Source organism: Thamnophis sirtalis, unplaced genomic scaffold (genome assembly GCF_051295495.1).
Source record: "Thamnophis sirtalis isolate CommonGarterSnake01/CBP01778 unplaced genomic scaffold, rThaSir2_p1.2 scaffold_6, whole genome shotgun sequence".
NCBI lineage: Eukaryota > Metazoa > Chordata > Lepidosauria > Squamata > Natricidae > Thamnophis > Thamnophis sirtalis.
This window is the reverse complement of record NW_028261386.1, coordinates 115,352,719-115,372,092: the sequence shown is the minus strand read 5'-3', so window position 1 is coordinate 115,372,092 and position 19,374 is coordinate 115,352,719. Positions and strand designations below refer to the sequence as shown.

The window sequence follows — 19,374 nt, the reverse complement described above, 5'->3', positions numbered from 1 at the left end:
AGGAAGCTGAAGATCTCATATATTTATTTTATTTATATCCTCCCTCATCTCATTCTTAGAAGTGACTCTGGAAGCCGAAGATTGATCAATACAAAATGTTAATATTGTTCTATATAATTCCATGATTGAACATTATGTACACTATTAGCTGATTACTACTGAAAAGGGCATCATTTTAGCTGAGTTTGCTCAACCAAGTGAGACAATATTGTTTGGATAAAGGACAGAAAGTGTAGAAGACTGTAGGTGTGTGAAAACTCAGGTTTCATCTGCTCTGTGAAGACTGTGCTCACTCTGCATTTATACTTACAGTGGATTATTGCCACAGTACAGTGAATCTCAAAGAAGGCTACAGTTCTGGCAGCCAGCATCATTATACAGCTGCTCATCTTTTTAACAGCATAAACAAACTTTTAGAAACACTCAAGGAAAATAACTGCAATTAGTGCTGACTGAATGAAATATGAACAACAAAATGTTATTCTGATTCATTTACTTCCATATGATGAAAAACATAACCTTCGGCACGATGAATCATCTTATGTTTAGTAATTAGAAAATTAATATCATGATTTAGTACCTCTTAACTAAGAGAGATTCTCATTTGGCAAATTTAGTAGCTTCATAATTTACTTTCGAATATCTTTTATTTTCTAATATAAGAAGAGGACTATGTACTGGGTTATATGTACTGTGACACAGCAGGTGATGTCATGAAAGATGTAAGTCATTTTCAGGAGTAAATTACTGCAAATCCAGTGAAAAAATATCACATCCATGTACATTCAGCTACATCTACAAACTAATTTAACCAGGCTACAAGAACAGGGAGGTAGGGACAGAGCAAGAAAGATTCATGTCCAACTATTTAGTTCTAATTCACATAGAGTACAGACATTTGACTTGGTGAGTATCCTTCTCTATTTTCTATAATCAAAGCCTTTTGGGTTAATTTTCCCTGCTTTTTTGGCAGATAGCTAGCTCCTCTCTTAAGTGAGTATCTTTTTTTCCTAGCACCTCTAGGAAAAATTGGCGCTTGTTTTTATGAACATAATTTATCATCTTGCTATTTACGTCTGAGAAAGCTTTATTTTTCTTGTTTCTGCCTTTCAGATATGAAAAAGAATCAGGAAGACTAAAAATTTAACAAGTATGTTTTCAAGCAATCATTCTAAAGTAGTGCACATAAATCAAACATGTAAGCTGGAATAAATGTCAGGATAAGTTGACTTCAGTACTTGGGAGGATTCTAATAGCCACACAAAACTCGGTAATTAAAGTTAATTTTTATCTTCTCTCATAGCTTTAATCAACCTTGTGACACTTAATATTCTTTGTTCATAAAATCCATTGCATAGGAGAATATCTTAGGGACATGCCTGCAGAAGCAGCAAAATGTATGTGGCTCTTGAATCATGGATTATGAAGCAACTTGGTTCATTTCAATTTTATTTAGATGTTTGCCTTTTTAAAACAAATAATATGAGTCATGGTGTATTTATAACTGAACTGATTCTGAAAAGGAAAATAAATCAAACTCTAAACAGCTGATGTTTAATGGCAAATTGAGATACAATGGGTTTAGGATGTGTTCACAGGAAAATTGGGCTATTTTACACTGATTACAAACCTGAAGGGAAAGCAACTTTGAACTGTTTTGGATAGTGACATATACATTAAATAAATAAATAAATACATTTTTAAAAATGAGGTGCTTCCAAATCAACAATCTTTAGGCCAGGGGTGTCAAACTCAATTTCATTGAGTGCCACATCAGGGTTGTGTTTGATCTCGGGAGGAGGGTATGTGTCCGGGGTGGGCGTGATCAGCTTGTGGTGGCCTGGGTGGGAATCTGTTGTCTCCAGTGGAGGAACGCGAGATCAGAAAGAGGGCCAAACCCTTGTCCTCCAGAGGAACCTCGTTGTCCCTCTCAGTTTTTAGAACCTCTTTGTAGGTGTGGCCTGCTTTGTGGGAGTGGCTTGCTAGCCACGTGATTGGGTGGGAGTGGCTTGCCAGCCATGTGATTGGGTGGATGTGGCCAACTTGTAAAATGTGGTGAAACTCACTTAACAACGCTTAGCAACCAAAATGTTGGCTCAGGAACTCTGGCATTGAAGTGTTTAAGTCTTAAAGCTGTCAAGTTACAAGACCCTTGCACCCCTAACCCTTTAGAAAAAAACCCCAGGGATGTTCAAACTTGACAACTTTAAGACTTGTGGACTTCAACTCCCAGAATTCCTCATCCAGTCATGTTGGCTCAGGAACTCTGGCACTGAAGTGTGCAAGTCTTAAAGCTGCCAAGTTACAAGACCCTTGCACCCCTAACCCTTTAGAAAAAAAACCCCAGAGGTGTTCAAACTTGACAGCTTTAAGACTTGTGGACTTCAACTCCCAGAATTCCTCCTCTCTTTCTTCAACTTGATGTGCGGACAGACAGGGGGAAGGACCTAGAACCGGTTCTAAATGGCACTGTAGATTTGTGAAACCTCTTCTATAGAAGAGGTTCCACAAATCTACAGTGCCATTTAGAACCTGTTCCAGATTAGAACTGGCAGGAACCCACCCCTGTAGCAGAGGTACCATAGGCTGGTCTATTGCTATTTCCAGGATGGCCCTGTGGGCTAGATGTAAGCACCCTGCAGGCCAGATCTGGCCTGCGGGCCTTGAATTTTACACCCTTGCTCTAGCCTATCAAAATAAAGGCATTCTTTGGCTATTTTCCCCTTGCTATTCGGTTCCAGAGTAAAAGAATGTTAATGAATGAATGTTAAGAATGTATCTTAAATACTCCTAAAAATCTATAAGTGCCATGCTTCAGAGAAATCACTCTTAACCAGAACCACTCAACATCAAGACAGTACAAGGCACTACAGAACAAAAGTTCTCTATACCAGCAGGACTATTGAAACCAGTAAAATGTATGCGGAGCTGACTTAGCATTTTTCTTCTTGAATGTTTCTTTTCTACCATTTGCTCTATTGTTTCTCAGTTCCTTCAATTTCCTCTTATTTAAGCCAGTAAATTCTCCACTGCTCTATCTTTGTTTGCCATTGTTTCTTTTTCTACAGTTTTTGTACCTCTCTCTCGAATCTCACTGCATGCTTATAAAAGACCATGATACAGTCTGAGAAATAAAGCCAAAATAGACAATTTTCTTCATCCAGGCTGATATACAAATATTTTGCTATGAATTAGGACGCAAGTCAAAAACCTCACTGTTGCATTTTCTGCACAGAAAGCCACTGAATCTTTTACAATCTGTGTGGCTTTCTTTCTTTTCTTTCTTTCTTTTTTACTCCCCTTACTTCAATCTCTTTGACAGCATAAGTAGGTCAAATATGGCTCATTCTGAAGAGTCATTGTTCCAGAGTTATACTGTACTTAGATTCAGCTTCAGCTCGGTGGCTTGCAATTTTATTCCATTTGGGAAGTAACTATGTCACCACTATAAATATTTCTAATTTTAGAATGCTAAAATGCATTGGAAGTATATTTCTATTAGAAAGACTATGTATTCTTAATGCAAATACAGAAAACTCTGGAATTATATATAATTTTATCTAGCACAGTGATTTCACCGAGATCTGCCTGTGAAGTAGAAGCTAAGAATTTCCCTTAAACCTAGGGAAATCTTTTTTTTTAAAGGCCAAAATAGGCAGATTTTAGAAATTGCAAACATTTATTTCCATCTTTCCTATTTTGTGTGTCTCTGTGTGTGTGTGTGTGTGTGTGTGTGTGTGTGTGTGTGATTTCATTATAACCTTCATCACTATGCGAAAGACAATACTATAAAACTAAAATTTAAATGTTTAAGAGTTCAGCGATAGTTCTGTGCTCCAGTAAGGGCTGGTGCATTGATCCCCACATCACTCCTGCATGTTTGAAAGCTACTCAAGCTACTGTTAATGGCATCTCCCACTCCATGGAATTGGGCAGGCTCAAGTGCACAAGGATAACCTCCCAGCAGAAGAAATATTTTCAGAAGTGCTGATAAAGAACTCAAAGGAATGGTTTTCAATGGGAGCACTTTGGGGGCAATTTAGCTTAGCTAATCCAATCTCAGCAAAACACATTTACCAGAACTACAGAAGCAGTCCAGCAGTTATTTCAAAAAAATTATAACAGGGACAAGAGCATGTTGAAGGGGCAGGGGAAAAAGAAATGGAAGTAGCTATGGCACTGTGCATTTCTTTATAGCAATAACATTCAAAGATTCTATATATAGGAAGCATTAATGTACAACATGAGATGGGATGGTGCAGTGGTTAGAATGCAGTATTGCAGGCTAATTCAGCTCACTGCTAGGAGTTCAATCCTGACCGGCTCAAGGTTGACTTAGCCTTTCATTCTTCCAAGGTCGGTGAAATGAGGACCCAGATTGTTGGGGGCGACATGCTGACCCTGTAAACCACTTAGAAAGGTCTATAAAGCACTATGAAGTGGTATATAAATCTAAGTCCTATTGCTATCTGTAGATAGCACCACAAAAAATGATACTAGCAAGATCCTTCTTTAAAAAAGGCTCTAGCCAACATCTGCTGGGAACAGGAAAATTGTTTACATGGAAGGAAAGAAGACATGAGTGGGCCAGATCATTTGATCGGGGTGGTATTACAACTGTGCTAGTTGAAGCCACGTCTTTGGTACAAAACAGGAGTAATTTAAAAAAAAATCACACCACACTTAGTAGATAGGGCAAAGTCACTGGTCTCAAAAAACAAAACCAAAAAATCTTACTAAATCATAATCCAAGCTAACACCAAGGCTGTTACTAATAAATAAAAGACCTTTGGGAAGAGTGCTGAGTACCAGATCTATTTTCAGCCTGCATCAGCAGCTGCTACCCCTGGATCACATCTTTATTCATACCCCAACACTATACGTAATCACTGGAGTGCTGCAACCAGTAAGATAATGAAAGAGCCCAGCATAAATCTGTTCTTGAGTGGAATGCTAAATGAGAAAAATAATACAAAAAGGGGAGGGGGAAATAAACCACATTTTCAAGTCATTAAGAAGAAAGACTTTGACATATGAAGTGTTGCAGCCATTAATAGCACTTATCATATAGAGTGGAGACAAAGAGACAGATTAATCAAACTGACAGAACCGGGACATTTTATGCTAATATGGTCTCTTGGGTTTTTGTTTGTATTTCTCTGTGCCTGAAAAAGTGATACTATTACAGGGGAGGGAACTGGAAAAACAACATGCAACAGATCATAAAAATTCACATGACACATAGCAATACTAAAAGTGTTGAAAAAGCAAATGTGGGGATCAGGGCAGAGAAACTGCTTGTGATAAGGACACAAACATGTTTAGGAATGCTTTATTTTCATATCTAACAACAGTTTCTCTCATTCCATCTCTGAATCACTGAAAAGACAAAGGAAGGCAAGAGATCTGCTGGTCAAAAAGACGTGCTGGAGGAAAGGCAGTTTTACTTATATCAATAATCTCATACTCTATAATAAAGGAAAGTTGTTAAAGAGTTTCACTATTGTTGTATTTTGAGAGCTGAAGGAGGCCATAAGTGAGAGGTAATGTAATTGCTTTGTATACAAGAAGTGCCAGGCTCCAGTGCCACTGTCTAGGAAACTAGTAAAGACTTCTGCAAAAACAAAACAAAAAAGGCTCATAAAGTAGTTGTCAGAAAAAACTCAACAACAAAATGAACTGGCTGAATCAATCATTTAATTTTGCATAAAGCAGCTTTCTCTGTAGTTTGTACTTCAAAAAGTAAGAAAGGAAGTGAAAAGCAGAGCCAATAATAATCTGATATCACAAAGTGATAGCATCTGGATTTGCTGTCCTCAAGAGCAGGGGTCTCCAACCCTCCAGGCCACTATTGCCAGTGGCTTATTTAGAACCAGGCTGTGTGAGCTGTGTGGCATATGTGTGTATGTACTGGCCCGCCGCTTGTGCAAGTTGAGCTACGCACGCCACCCTGCTGCTCACGTGACCCAGTTCCCTTCTCCTCCCCCACCAGGCTGCCAAGCCACAAAGGTTGGGGACCGCTGGTCTAAAGGTTTCGGAGTGTGATACCCATAATCCCTTGTTATTGTCCAAGTTGGTGGTGGTGGGGCATTGGGAATTAAATTCTAAAATATCCCGGGAGGAATAGATTGCGTCCACCTGATCACATCAGTGGGATTTTAGACCATGCATTTCATTTGTTTTGTTTTATTTTTTTAAGCTAAAGTTGAACTTCTTTTTGTGCAGCAAAATCCGCAATATTGACAGTCATGAACCCCTACGGATTTTCATTGTATGTCATACTTATTCAATCTTTGAACAAAACAAAATATACATCTTCAGAGAATTGAGTTTTATTGCTTTCACTTGAAGTATTGATGGAGGCAAACTGCCATTCTCCAAAGGCAAAGGGGGAAGGCAAGTAAAAGTAAGAATGAGCACCTGTCAAGTTAGTAGTGGGTTAAACAAATGGCGAAGACCTCAGTGAGAAATTGCTGCAGGCACATGATGGAATTATATTATATTAAGTCTGTAATATCAGCATCTAGCTATAGCTAGTAACTACAGCGTACTATGAACAGTGGCCTCAGGACTCATGTGGCTTCCAGCTCTCTGGAAATATCAAGTGTGTTTGTTCTTCTGATCACTACTGTTAAAAATAGATGATTCTATTCCCCACTACCGAGAGATGAAAAGCACATGAAATCTGTTAGGTAAATCCTATAATAATTTAACATATTTTAAAAAACACCCTCCTTAACTAAATTTCACTTTGCACCATGGCCTTCATATAGGTTCATATAGGTCAGTGATGGCGAACCTTTTCCTTGAATCCTGAACATGCGAACTACGATTGTAGAATATAAATACCGTAAAACATGTTTCCCAAAACACCTATATCCGTGATGGTGAACCTGTGGCGTGCCAAAATTGCATGTGTGTGTGCTATTGCGCATGCACATATGCCCAATCTCCCTGCCAAACAATGCATGTGCATGCGACCCCCCCCAAAACACATGCACACGCAACTCCCCCCCCCAGGCTCCGGAGGCTTTCCTGAAGCCTAAAGAGGGTGAAAATGCCCCCCTCAGCTCCCCGGAAGCCAAAAACGGATTGTTTCTGAACTTCCGGTTGGCCCATTGCGGTCATTTTTTGCCCTCCTCATGTTTCAGGAAAGCCTTCGGAGCCTGGGGAGGCGAAAAAGGGCCTCAAACGGGCCAAATGGAAGTTCAGAAATGATCTGTTTCTGGCCTCGGGAGGGCCTCTGGGGGGCCAGGAGAGGCCGCTTTTGCCCTCCCCAGGCTTCAGGAAAACCCCCCGGAGGCTGGAGGGGATGAAAAACAGCACCAAGGGGCCAACCGAAAATGTCCTCCCCATGTCCTCTGGAAATGTGAAAAATCAACTGACAGATGGTGTGCCACCAAATATGGCTCTGCGTGCCCCACGGATATAGGTGTTTTGGAAAACATGTTTTACGGTATTTATATTCTACAATCGTAGTTCACATGTTCAGGATTCAAAGCTGGAATTAAAAAGATTTTAAAGAATAGAGATAAATGAGACTCAAGAAAGTCACTGCCAATGACATAATGCTCTCCATGGAGAAAGAGGATGTGGTTCTTATAACGTACTTAGCGTGTGTGTGTGTGTTGTATGTAGGACTTCCTAATTTATTTTTAGCCTTCTGCCTTCCCCTGCTTCCCAACATTTCCAGTCTTCCAGTTATTTGTAATACCTTGAAATTAAGACTCATAGCTGTTCTATGGGCAATTATTGTGCTTTAATTCAATTAGCAGCTGACTTAAAGCAGCTTAAGTTGAGCTGGCGGCTTAAGTGTAGTTTTTCCTACGATTGCATTCTCACATTGACAGCATTTTTTACCTAAGGACCACTAATACGTGTTAACAGAAATTGAGCTGTTATTTCTCTTTCCCAAAGAGGTTATATCTCTGCCCTGGATCTATATTGTCTATATCACAAGGGGTCTTGCTGAAGCATGGAAAGAAGAGTGGATATGAGTGGGAAGATTAGGCTTGTTAGTACTAACAAATATTAAGTTAGTACTTAACAAATGTTAAGACAAATATATTAGGAACATTAAGACGTTGAAAGAAAGATGGCTCTTGTAAAGAAAAACCTGTCATCTAGCATAATTTAAGGTTACTTGAGCTGCATTTTGTTTCTTCTGCATTTATCCTAATAGATTGCTTAAACTTGATAATGCCCCATTCTTCCATACTTCAGAAGCTAAACTGGCAAGTTAATTTTCATTGCAGCCCTAGTGACAAAACAGTGTTGACTACCACAGCAGAGTATTCAGAGCCGAGGTGATACAGTGGTTAGGGTGCAGTACTGCAGGCCACTTCAGCTGACTGTGATCTGCAGTTCAGCGGTTCAAATCTTACCGGCTCAAGGTCGACTCAGCCTTCCATCCTTCCGAGGTGGGTGAAATGAGGACCAGACTGTGGGGGCAGGTTGCTGACTCAATTTGCTAAAAAATTTGTAAACCGCTTAGAGAGGGCTGAAAGCCCTATGAAGCGGTATATAAGTCAAATAAATAAATAAATAAATTCTAGGAGATGTATATTTGTCCTCTTGCACTTTTCTGAACTTTCTCGAGAAGAGAATCTCTTCTCTCCAACTTGAGAAGTTGCCTCACTCTGTGTGATGTGGTCAATCTTGAATCAACTAGGAAGGGAAGGCTAGGGCAAGCCTATCAATAGCACAGAGTTAAAATGTCTTGCTTGCATTTCTCCGCATTTACTACTAAGTTGAATAGTGCTTATGATAATTAAGATATGAGTTGTTAGAGCTGTTGTAATGAGTGGTCATTATCATTTTATTCTTCACATTTCTTTCTAAAACCTTGTAAAAGTCAGATGACCAGTAGTTTTTCCTAATAGCATACTCTACCATGTTTCCCTGAAAATAAGCCCTCCCCCAAAATAAGCCCTCCCTGAAAATATTGCAACATAACAGCAGCCATAAGGTGACCACACTTCTGCCTCCTGCACCTAAAAATAAGACCTCCCCAAAAATAAGGCCAAGTGCTTATTTCGGGGTGTGTGTGTGTGTCAAAAGAAAATAAGCCCCTGTCTTATTTTTGGGAAAACACAGTACGACAGTCTTTCTAAACTATATTTGGCAGAATGCTAGTGTCCCCCAGACCATGGGTCCCTAACCCCTGGATTGTGACCAATTACTGGGCTGTGAGCCATTCGAAACTGGGCCATGGAAGTGACAGGCAAATGCACGTGTGCATGCCCACTTGAGCAAGCAAGAAGTGACTGCATGTGCTCCATTTGTACGAGTGGCAGGTGCATTTGCCCAATGTTGGTGCAAATGAAGCTGCATGCACAAGTACTTGCCTGCCACTCACACAAAACCATCCCTCTCCTCTCCCATGCCCCTGATCTTCAAAGCTGGAAAGGTTGGGAAACTCTTTTCACAGAGAAAATGAAGCTTTAATTGAAAAGACACAGGAAGTCTGAACACCTTTTTTTCAGCATATCTTAGTGAAAGTTGATTTTCAGCCTGCATTAACAAGAGTAAATATCAACTCTGACTGAATAATATACTTTGATTCTTAAGACTTGCTTTAAAAAATGTCAGTCCAAACACTCTTGAAATATAACATACTGTGCAATTAATTCATCCCACTAATTTATAATTAATATACTAAAAGGGATAATAAAACATATTGACATGTTTTACAGGTAGACTTGTTTATTGACTGCCTTCTTTAATGACTGTTCAAAATTATGAATGTAAAAAAAAGTTTTGCGATGAATTGTCACGTTCACCACTGTCTCATCTCTAGTCACATGGTCATCATTGGGCATACTGCAATGGGTGCATATTTATGGTTGTTCCAATGTCTCACTGGTATATGATCACTATTTGTATGCTTCACAACCACCTTTCAACAAGTAGCGTTTAGAAGAATGTGGAAACAAAGTCACATGTTTTTCTTAATGATCAAAGGGGGAGTGAAGTCATACGCCAGTCATGGTTATGTGATTTTCTGCTTAGAGATCACAGCCCTAAGTGATGGAGTTACCAGTCTCATTTGTGGACACCTAAGCTAGGACTACATGCAGATACAATTGAAGTGCAGAATGATGCATGGAACAAAGGCACTGTATGTGACATAATAGGAGTATATTCAATTGGGCGTGGCATTGAATGTATGAATCTAATTTTTTTTTCTGTCTCTCATGATGTTAGAACTCAGGGTCAATCATTAAACTAAACTTGGAATGGTTTAGATCTGATTAAACAAGACAAATTATGGAACTCACTGTAATTACGGTAGATGTGATGAATAGCAATTTACACTTTTTCAAAAGGCAATTGGAAAAAATTAGTCTATGAAAAGCTATTTATTTTTATTGGTTTTTAAATATCTTTGAGCTCACAAGCAATATATTTTAAGCTCCAGTGCTAGGTAATAATGATTTCTAGCTGTCCATGTCTGTAAATTCCAAAATGGATCTGGTTGATCACTATGGAACAGATATCCTATAATACAAACACTGTTGATCTGATCCAATAGACATTCATGTTTATAATTCTATTTATGTAGTAAGTTTATATAAAGATATTGATGTTTTATTTTCATTTTCCCCTAAAGACTCAGCACAAAAGTTTATTATTATTTTTACCTCAGATGCATTCTAATTCAATTAGCATTTTTGAAGAATTTATTTATTAATTTCCCAAGGGCGAGGATGCATCACTATCCACTCAGCCTCACAACATATATCTGTAGGTAGGATGTTTTGTCCCAATTTTCTTTGCTTTACATGTCATTTTGCTTCTTGCTTCTTCCGAAAGTTAAAAAATATCCCACTCATTCAACTTTCCCACAAAGCAGGTAATTTTATCCAGGTCTCTCATCATCTGTGTCATGGACTGTTGGGTAATTTTGAGCTGCTTGATATCTTTCTCAAATTTCAGCAACCATAACTGGATGTAGTACTCTAGGCAAAGACTGACTAAGGGAGATTCAAGGGGAATTATCACTATCTTTAGGCACTCGAAAGATATGATCTTGCTTGCATTTGAGGGAGAAGGAATAAGTGCCTTAGCTTTCCAGGTGTCATTCTCATATTCAACAAATAACTCACTCTATTGGAATGCTGCTTTGACTGAAAAAAGCTCTTCAAGCTATAATGAGGGAAAATTAAGGTACTTAATTTCACGAAGAGCCTTCGTGGATAAAGTTTTCAACTGCAGACAGTTTGGAAATGCGAAAACATAGTGGTTAGTTCTTATTGCAAATAACACTACAATTGCATAGGGATTATTATTTCTCATTATCTGGACTGTGTGTGTATATTGACACACTCTAAAGCTGCATTAGCAGATGTTTACTAAACCTCCTAGAACTTTTTTCTCATTTACTGTAGTCAAGCCAGGTGTCATTCATCCTGTATTAATATGACTGAGTTTCCTTCCTAAAAGTACTGATAGGATTTATCTTATTTAATTTGGGCATTTCTCCATATTGTCAAGTTTATTTGGAATCTGGCATGGGCATTTCCACCGCACACTGTTTGCACGCCTTAATCTTTCACAATATAGTCAGAAAGTGATTTGTTATCATCTTTACTTTTGTAGAACTGAAAGCACCAGAGCAAAGAATACCAAAAGCCAATTAAGGTTTCCTCTATCTGCCTAGCAGGGAGAGCACAAAGGATGCTATTTAATCAGTTTTCCTGCTCCAAATAACTGCAGATCCTACAGTAATAAAAATTCTCTCAACCTCCAGCTCAATACAAAAAGAAAGTAAATTTTATTTTATAGTGCTTTATGTATAGTATGCGTTTGGCACACATTTAATGCATTTATCAGGGTGCTTGCAAAACAAAACAAAACAAAAACCCCTGATTGAGCACCAGGAAGGGAAGCAAAACTGCTGGTATGCAATTATTTCACCATTACAGCTTGCAAGAAATTTTAAATTCAGGAGGAGGAATTATAGTGACATGCCAGCAGTTTTGCAACCAGATGCTTCTCCCAATACATATAATCCTGATTACGTATTGTGCAATAATTGAAGCAGGCTAGGGAATAGATATATCCTAAACAATGCTTATAAACTGGCATAGGAACAGTGAAGTCCTGTATCAAGAGCGGGAGAAATAATAGCAGTTTTCTTGAGTCTAGGAACAAAATGGACTTTAGAAAACTTTGCATTTTACAAAAAATAGCATCTTTGGTTAGATTTGAAATAAATCTCAGCAGAGCAACCCACCCCCAAAAAACTCCCAAACTCATCTGATAGTTTGCTTTTATATACAGCAAGTTGAGAGTTGGTATAAAGCTCTTAAGCAGAGATGAATAATCTCATCTAGAAGGAAATGGTTACAGCTTTTCTATAGCCTACTTCAGATATGTCTGGACTATTACCCTTATTGTTCTTGAAGAAAGCCACAAAACATGCCTCTTTGGGAGGGCATCAGGAGACAGACAATCGTAATAGCCTGAATAGGTGGGTTGTAATTAGTTGTTATTTAATTATTAGGAAGTTGTATACTACTCAGAGTCAGTTGACTAGAGCAGCATATAAATCTAAACATATATAAATACAGGTTAGTCCTTGACTTAAGAACACAACTGAACCTAACATTTCTGTTGCTAAGTAAATTTTGCCCTATTTTACCACTTTTCTTACTACAGTTGTTAAATGAATCCCTGCAGTTGTTAAATTAATAACATAATTGCTAAGTGAATCTGGTTTCCCCATTGCCTTTGCTTGTCAGGACACTAAAAGTGATCACATGACCCTGGGACCCTGCAGCCATCATAAATAGGATCAGTGAAGTGCGGTCAGCTTTATGGCTGGTGAGGCACTTTTTAGACTTGTGGACTTCAACTCCCAGAATTCCACAGTCAGGCATGCTCAGTTCCGATTTAAAGCGACAGCATTTTTCCCCCTTGCAAAATAAGTTTTCCCATTTTTTTTCTTCTCCCTCCCCCTCCTTCCTCCCTCTCTCCCCCCTCTCTCAAACAGACACACGCACACAGAGAAATTGGATCCCTCTCTCACTCATTCACTCTCAAACAAACACAACTGCAGAAGTTGGATTGGATATATTTTCCAAAGGCTTGAAAGCAGCTTCTCTGCCATACCCCCCCTTCCCCTGCTGCTTTCCGATCAAACTTTTTGAATTCCTCCCCCCTCCCCACACACGCACCTTTTCCAGCTGTTTCAGAGACGATTTCAACTCTGCTTCTGCCTGCCCTGCCCTCATGAGAGGCCAGAGCTCTGAGTCAGACTGAGCTAGTTGCTCCCAGAGAACTCTAAAAAGCCTCTAAAAATGCCCTCTACAGGAGGCGAGAGAACACGTGCCTCCTTTGCATACGAAATTTTTTGCTTGTTAACCCTTGCTTAACTCTTAAAAGGTGAAAAATTGCTTATGCACAGGAGGTCCCTATTTCTCTGGCCTCCTCCTATAGTTAACACTAAGCACTGTTCCAAGTCACTGTGAATCTGGTAGCAACTACCTTGGCTTTAATTATTTTTAAAAAATTCTTTAAAATTCTTTCCTTTTCCTCATGACTGGTGAGGCCACGCCTTCCCTGCCTCTAGTGACTGCACGTCCCTGAATAGGATGCAGTTGCCAAGCAATTGAATTCTGATCATATGACCATGGGGATACTGCAACAGCTACAAGTATGAAAAACAGTCATGTCAGTTTTTCAGTGCCGTTGAACTTTAAATAGCCACTAAATCAGGGGCGTCAAACTCTATTTCATTAAGGGCCACATCAGGGTTGTGTTTGATTTGATGAGGTGGGTGCGCCAGCTCTACGTCAGTCGTGCTGGGGGTGTCTGTGATGGCCTGAGTGCTCTGCAAGCGAAAACAGGCTCCTAAGCTCTGTTTTTGACTGTGACAGCCTCTTGCAACCCTCTGCCAGTGAAAACGGAGCTTGGGAGGGCCCCCTGTGGCCCTCCCGAGCTCCATTTTCTTTGGCAGAGGCACTGTGGGTCAGTCCTTTGCTATTTCCAGGGCGGCCCTGTGGGCCAGATCTAAGCACCCCACGGGCCTTGACACCCTTGCACTAAATGAATTATTCTAAGTCAAGGGTTACTTGTACGTGCACATGAAAAAGTCTCTAAAACTTCAGGAGTATCCCTTCAATTTCTCTACCTAAACTTTTTATAAAAAATGCTGAACAACAATGAAACCCGAGCCAAAACCCTGACCCATCTATCACTTGGGCTATAGATTATTAGTTAGTCCTTAATAGCAGCATTGACACTTAACAGCAATATTAATTCACCAACAAGATCAAGTTTTACTATGCGAACAATTATTTGGCTTTCTTGTCATCCTACACCTGCCTTAAATGCAATCTGGATCTTCTCCCCCAACACCTGGTCAACCTTACCATCTGTGGCTCTAATCTGCATTATTTTGCAATAAAAGTCAACATGGGAGGTAAGTATACAATAGTGCTTTGTCTTGACACAGGGGCAAATTGGGAGAGAAAGGGATTGTCAAGCAGCTGGTCTTTTGGGTTGAGATGGGTGCAACTTTTGAAATAGACATGAGGAAGGGTTCCCCAGCATGCGGTAGGCTATAATGTAAAGCATAAAGAAGAGCACAGTGGCTAGAATGCAGTATTGCAGGCTAATTCTGCTGACTGCCAGTTCTTACTGGCTCAAGGTTGATTCAGCCTTCCATCCTTCCAATGGTACAATGAAGGCAGAGATTGTTGGGGCAATAGGCTGACTCTGTAAACCGCTTAGAGAGAACTGTAAAGCACTATGAAGCATATATAAGTCTAAGTGCTAGTGCTATTTTATATAAACAAATGGTAACATCTTGGGATGACTTATGTCACTTCGTTCTTAGGCATCATAATTCCCTTCTAGAACTGTGCTTGGTAACCATAGTCCTCTAATTAATTAGCAGGTCGTTTCTTCTTCACCTTCTGAAGACAAGAATGCCTGCCTTCTTTCAGCCTCAGAGCACTTCATTTCTGCTCCTTTGCTAATGAACCACTTTTATGTGGACAGTGGTTTATTAGCTTGTACCTGAATGACCCAAGACTATTACTTGCAACAGAGCTAATTCCTTTTGTCTGACTCTGTCAAGAGCAGGCGAAAATGAACCCAGTGTTATCTCCTTCCTCTCAGCTTTCAACTCACTATGACTAATGCAGCTTTGCTTTAATTGGCAAAGGGAAGGCAATCCAATGACTCAGACACCACTATAAACAGTACTGATTATTTCTAAAGTAAAAGTACCATTGCACTGCAAATGACTCAATCATTTCCTAAGAATTATTACTTATAGCGATGAAGCCACGTTAATTAGATAATGGCTGGCTGCCAACTAATATTGGCATGACCTACTATATCCTTGGCATACAGCCATGCATGTCTTTCTATCAGATTTTTCCCCCCTCTCTGGTAATCTAGATGGGAAGTGAAAAATATTCCCAATTGCTATTTTAATTCTTATCATGAATGAAAAGATTAATTAGAATGTCTTGCCAAAAGGAATGGGTTCCACACATAAATACAGAAAAAATGAAAAGGAACAGAGATCAAACCAAGACTATAATTTTAATCTTTCTTAGAAAATGACTGATTTGAATTTAACAGGGCCCAATTTCAGCATGCATTTAGAAAATCATTCCTCCTTTTCCATGTACTGTAAAATCATGAGTCTATTTTTTTAAGGAAAAGGAAATAGACCAAGATGCATACCATGTATTTTTAATATACAAGATTAGGGTTTTATAAGAGACTTAGATTGCAATCTTATCTACCTTGTAACTCCCATAGAATTAAATAGGGCTCTATAGAATAATTGCATTTTATATGCCTAATTGGGTCTGCATCCAACTAGCAAGACTAGCATAAAATGTTAATTTATTGCATGTCCTAAAGGATTAATGCATTTAATATTTCTTATCACTTCTGTATTACAATAATCTTATGACCTTCAGTTTTATTCTGCAGCTAAGACAATAAATCTTGTCAAGAAATGGCAAGGAGTTAAATCTGACTGAGATCACCTTTATCAACTTAAAGGAGACACAACTTTGCTAGTAGTGATACTTCTGATGAGCACTTTGTGATTTGTTTAAGGTGACAAAGGGATATGAAAAGGTACAAATCTCACAAATCCAGTTTTAGTGTCTAAAATTGAAAGGAGCTCTGATCAAAATATTTTGAAGTCACCAAAAATTAAAAGGACTTCCTAACCATAATTATCATAAAAGGCCAAGTAGAGGAATTATTAACTGAATAACAACAAGGAACAAGCAGTTTTCAATTAAAAAAAAAACAAAACGAAAAGACCAACATAATCTATATATGCTCCAGACTCAATTCACTGGAAACCTTGCTGAATTTCCTCTTTTCTAGGTCTTCTAAAGAGAAATGGCTACACTTTCACTACTAGCAAGTATAGAATAATTACAACCTTCTTATTCCAGGTCATATTGCCAAAATCCAGAAAATGTAATTAGGGAAACTGGAGTGAGTATCTCTCACCTGTTTTGGTATGACTTAACATGTTCCACTTTGATTCTAGCCTTAGAGAGGACCCTTTTGACTTTGGCCAACAGATTGGACAAGAAGTAACCCCATAGTAACATAATAGCTATTGCAGGTAGAGAACTAAGTCAGAGTCAAGGTGAACAACTAGAAAAAACTACAAAATACTATGGCAAATGCATGAATGAGGGTAGAAAGGAGTTATGGTAGGAGAATCTTTAGGCGTTTTTTCTGCAAAGAAATCCTGCTGTATTTCCAGGCCTTTGGTATCAATTGACTGTGCTGACACAAATTGCATAATATATTTTTCCACGTAAAGTACATTATTGGATAAAAATGAACAAATGCATAATACTAAATTTACATAATTTACATATATGGTTACACCCTATTAAGATAGCAATTTTAGAAATCAGATGCAATGTATTTCATGTCATAGAAATATTTTTAATTAATTGGGGATTTGATAACATGCTGATCTTTAGTGTGCCTGGCCTATTTAATTATTGAATCTGTCAACACATTAAGCCTATTGGGAAGAATATAAAAGACACCTTACATTATGTACTTTTCAGGCAAAGAAGCTTAAGCAAGCATTCTTTCAAATATTTTCAAGTATTATGCAATTACGTATAGCCAAGCAAAAGTGTCCCAGTGACCCTCTCTTAACCTGACAAATCTGGGCTTGCAAACTCTTTTCCTTGACAGAGTACTGAACTTGGAAAAATATTTGCTGTGTGCACTGTTCTCTTTGATGTTTTGTATTAAATGTTTCCCCTTTCCCCTAATTCCACTTGTCCAATCTGGGAAATTATTTTTCAAGGCAGAATTTATAAAGTACTGGGAAAATTACACCTGCACCGTGACCCGACAAATGCGCGCCTGATGACAGCGCGCTGACAAAACTGCGACGTCGACAGCGCGCCCACAAAGGTGACAGAAGCGCGATTACGGTTAAGGTAAGAGTTAGGGTAAGGGTAAGGGTAAGGTTTAGGGTAAGGTTTAGGGTTAGGTTTAGGGTTACCTTTATGGTTAGGTTTAGAGTGCGCTTCTGTCGGCGCGCTGTTGTCAGCGCGCTTCTGTGCTCATTCGTCATTGCGATTTCGAACTCGCAGTTTTTTTCCCTACGGTTTCGTCGGCGCACTTTTGTCCAGCGCGCATTTGACGGTCAACCCACCTGCACAATAGTCAATTTCAACTCCAAATCTTAGCAAGCCACCTCTTTCCTTTAGCAATGCACCCAGGTACAAAAACATCCCAAGGGATCCCTGCACTTTGGTAGGGTAAAAATGGAGGCTGTTTTGTGTGTTGAAAGTCTCACCGAGGTCTTTCAAAGGAAAACTGAACTAGTGAAGCAGAATTAATCATCCTGCTTCTGGGTTTAGCTTTGAGATGCTTTCTTCCCTAAAGCACACAGCAATTTGGCTTAGGTGTTCATGTTTTTACATTTTTTTAAAGCGCTGGACGAAGGATTCACTCCATCCATTGTGCTGCTTGGCCCTCTTCCTGCTTTCCCTCTTCCTTCCTTCTTGTTTGATGTTTCCTTGCTCCTGGCAGGCTGTTTCCTTTGCTTTTGCTCTCTAACCCTGGAGACCCGAGGGTGCTTGTTTCAGCATCGCATCCCACTCTCCTTCTCAGGATTAACACACCCTCCAGCAGAGTCTGATTTGAGCAACATGCAGAGCTTTAAGAATTATATTTAAAAACCTTTAGGTTTTATATGATTGAGCAGTTGGGCACAAAAGAGAGGAGCTTGTTTTCTCTCCTAGCTACCCAGCAAGAAAGGCTGCTTTTAAAGTGACTAGTGAACAAATGGCATACTATACCTCTTCTGGCAGACTGACAACCAGGTCATTTTCTGTCTGCCCGACTAACACCTGCAAGAAGTATTCGCTGCATGCAGCCAGCACAGCTCGGTGGGCTCGGAATTCTTTGCCCTCCACAATCAAAGTCACGTCACAGAGAATATCCTGCTTCCGTTGGTCATTGAGGCATAGGAGGATATTGGTACAATGGACTGTTGACTCATACACATACATGGGGGATTCAGTCTTCTCATCCACAGACATTCCGTTCACACCCTAAAATAGAAGCAACAAATAATAAGGGAGAGATAGAGGGCCAAAGTGAGTTATTACAGTGCTTGCAAAAATAAAAAAATTTTAAAAAAATAAAAAGGAAGATTACATCATGATTTCTGCACCCTGCATAGTTGAGCCAGCTCTCTGCAGAATTGTTGATCAGCATTTTAATTCTTCGTTACAACAAAGAATTCAAGAAATCTCTCTCTCTCTCTCTGGAAAGACAATTGCATTATAGGCTTTTTACTCAACCCACTTAGTTGGTTTTTTTCTTCTCCGCAATGCTGAATGAGAGGGATGGATTTTTAAGAAATGTTGAAGGCTATTATTAAACACTGGTTTAATAGTATAAGCTGCCTGCAGAAAAAGGGGACAGGATAAAATCTTTGTAAAACAAGAATATTCAACTTATCGTTTTCTGGTATTTTAGAAATTACTGGCGCTTAGCATTACAGGAAACTGTGGTTGAAATTCTCAACATTACTGTAGGTCTCCAATTTCAAGGGCAAGTTGGTTGTGGATTTTTACATTCAAATCACATATTCCACCCCCTTAAAAATGACACGTGAGCCGCTCACATCTTATTACACTGGTTCAGATAGCAGAAGCTAACAGAATTATGATACAACTATGCTTAAAATCCTAAAATAGGGCTTGCGAAGATTATCTCAGTTATCTTATATAAAATCTGAAAAGTAGAGCTGCAATTACTCAGTGGGGCTAATGGAGGAGGCCTGAGGTTAGTGGCTTGCCTAACTACATCTTGAGAGTTTGTAGGAGATGAAAGTTGAAT

General features: G+C 39.2%; 1 protein-coding gene across 1 annotated transcript in view; it reads right to left on the bottom strand.

Moving 5' to 3' along the window:
• BACH2 (BACH transcriptional regulator 2) overlaps positions 1 to 19,374 on the bottom strand; it is a 193,260-nt gene that overhangs the window by 31,323 nt on the left and 142,563 nt on the right. The window contains exon 3 of the mRNA XM_087718745.1: positions 18,327 to 18,581. Coding sequence (XP_087574871.1) covers positions 18,327 to 18,569 — 243 coding nt within the window. The 5' untranslated portion in view covers positions 18,570 to 18,581. The remainder of the gene's footprint in view (positions 1 to 18,326; positions 18,582 to 19,374) is intronic.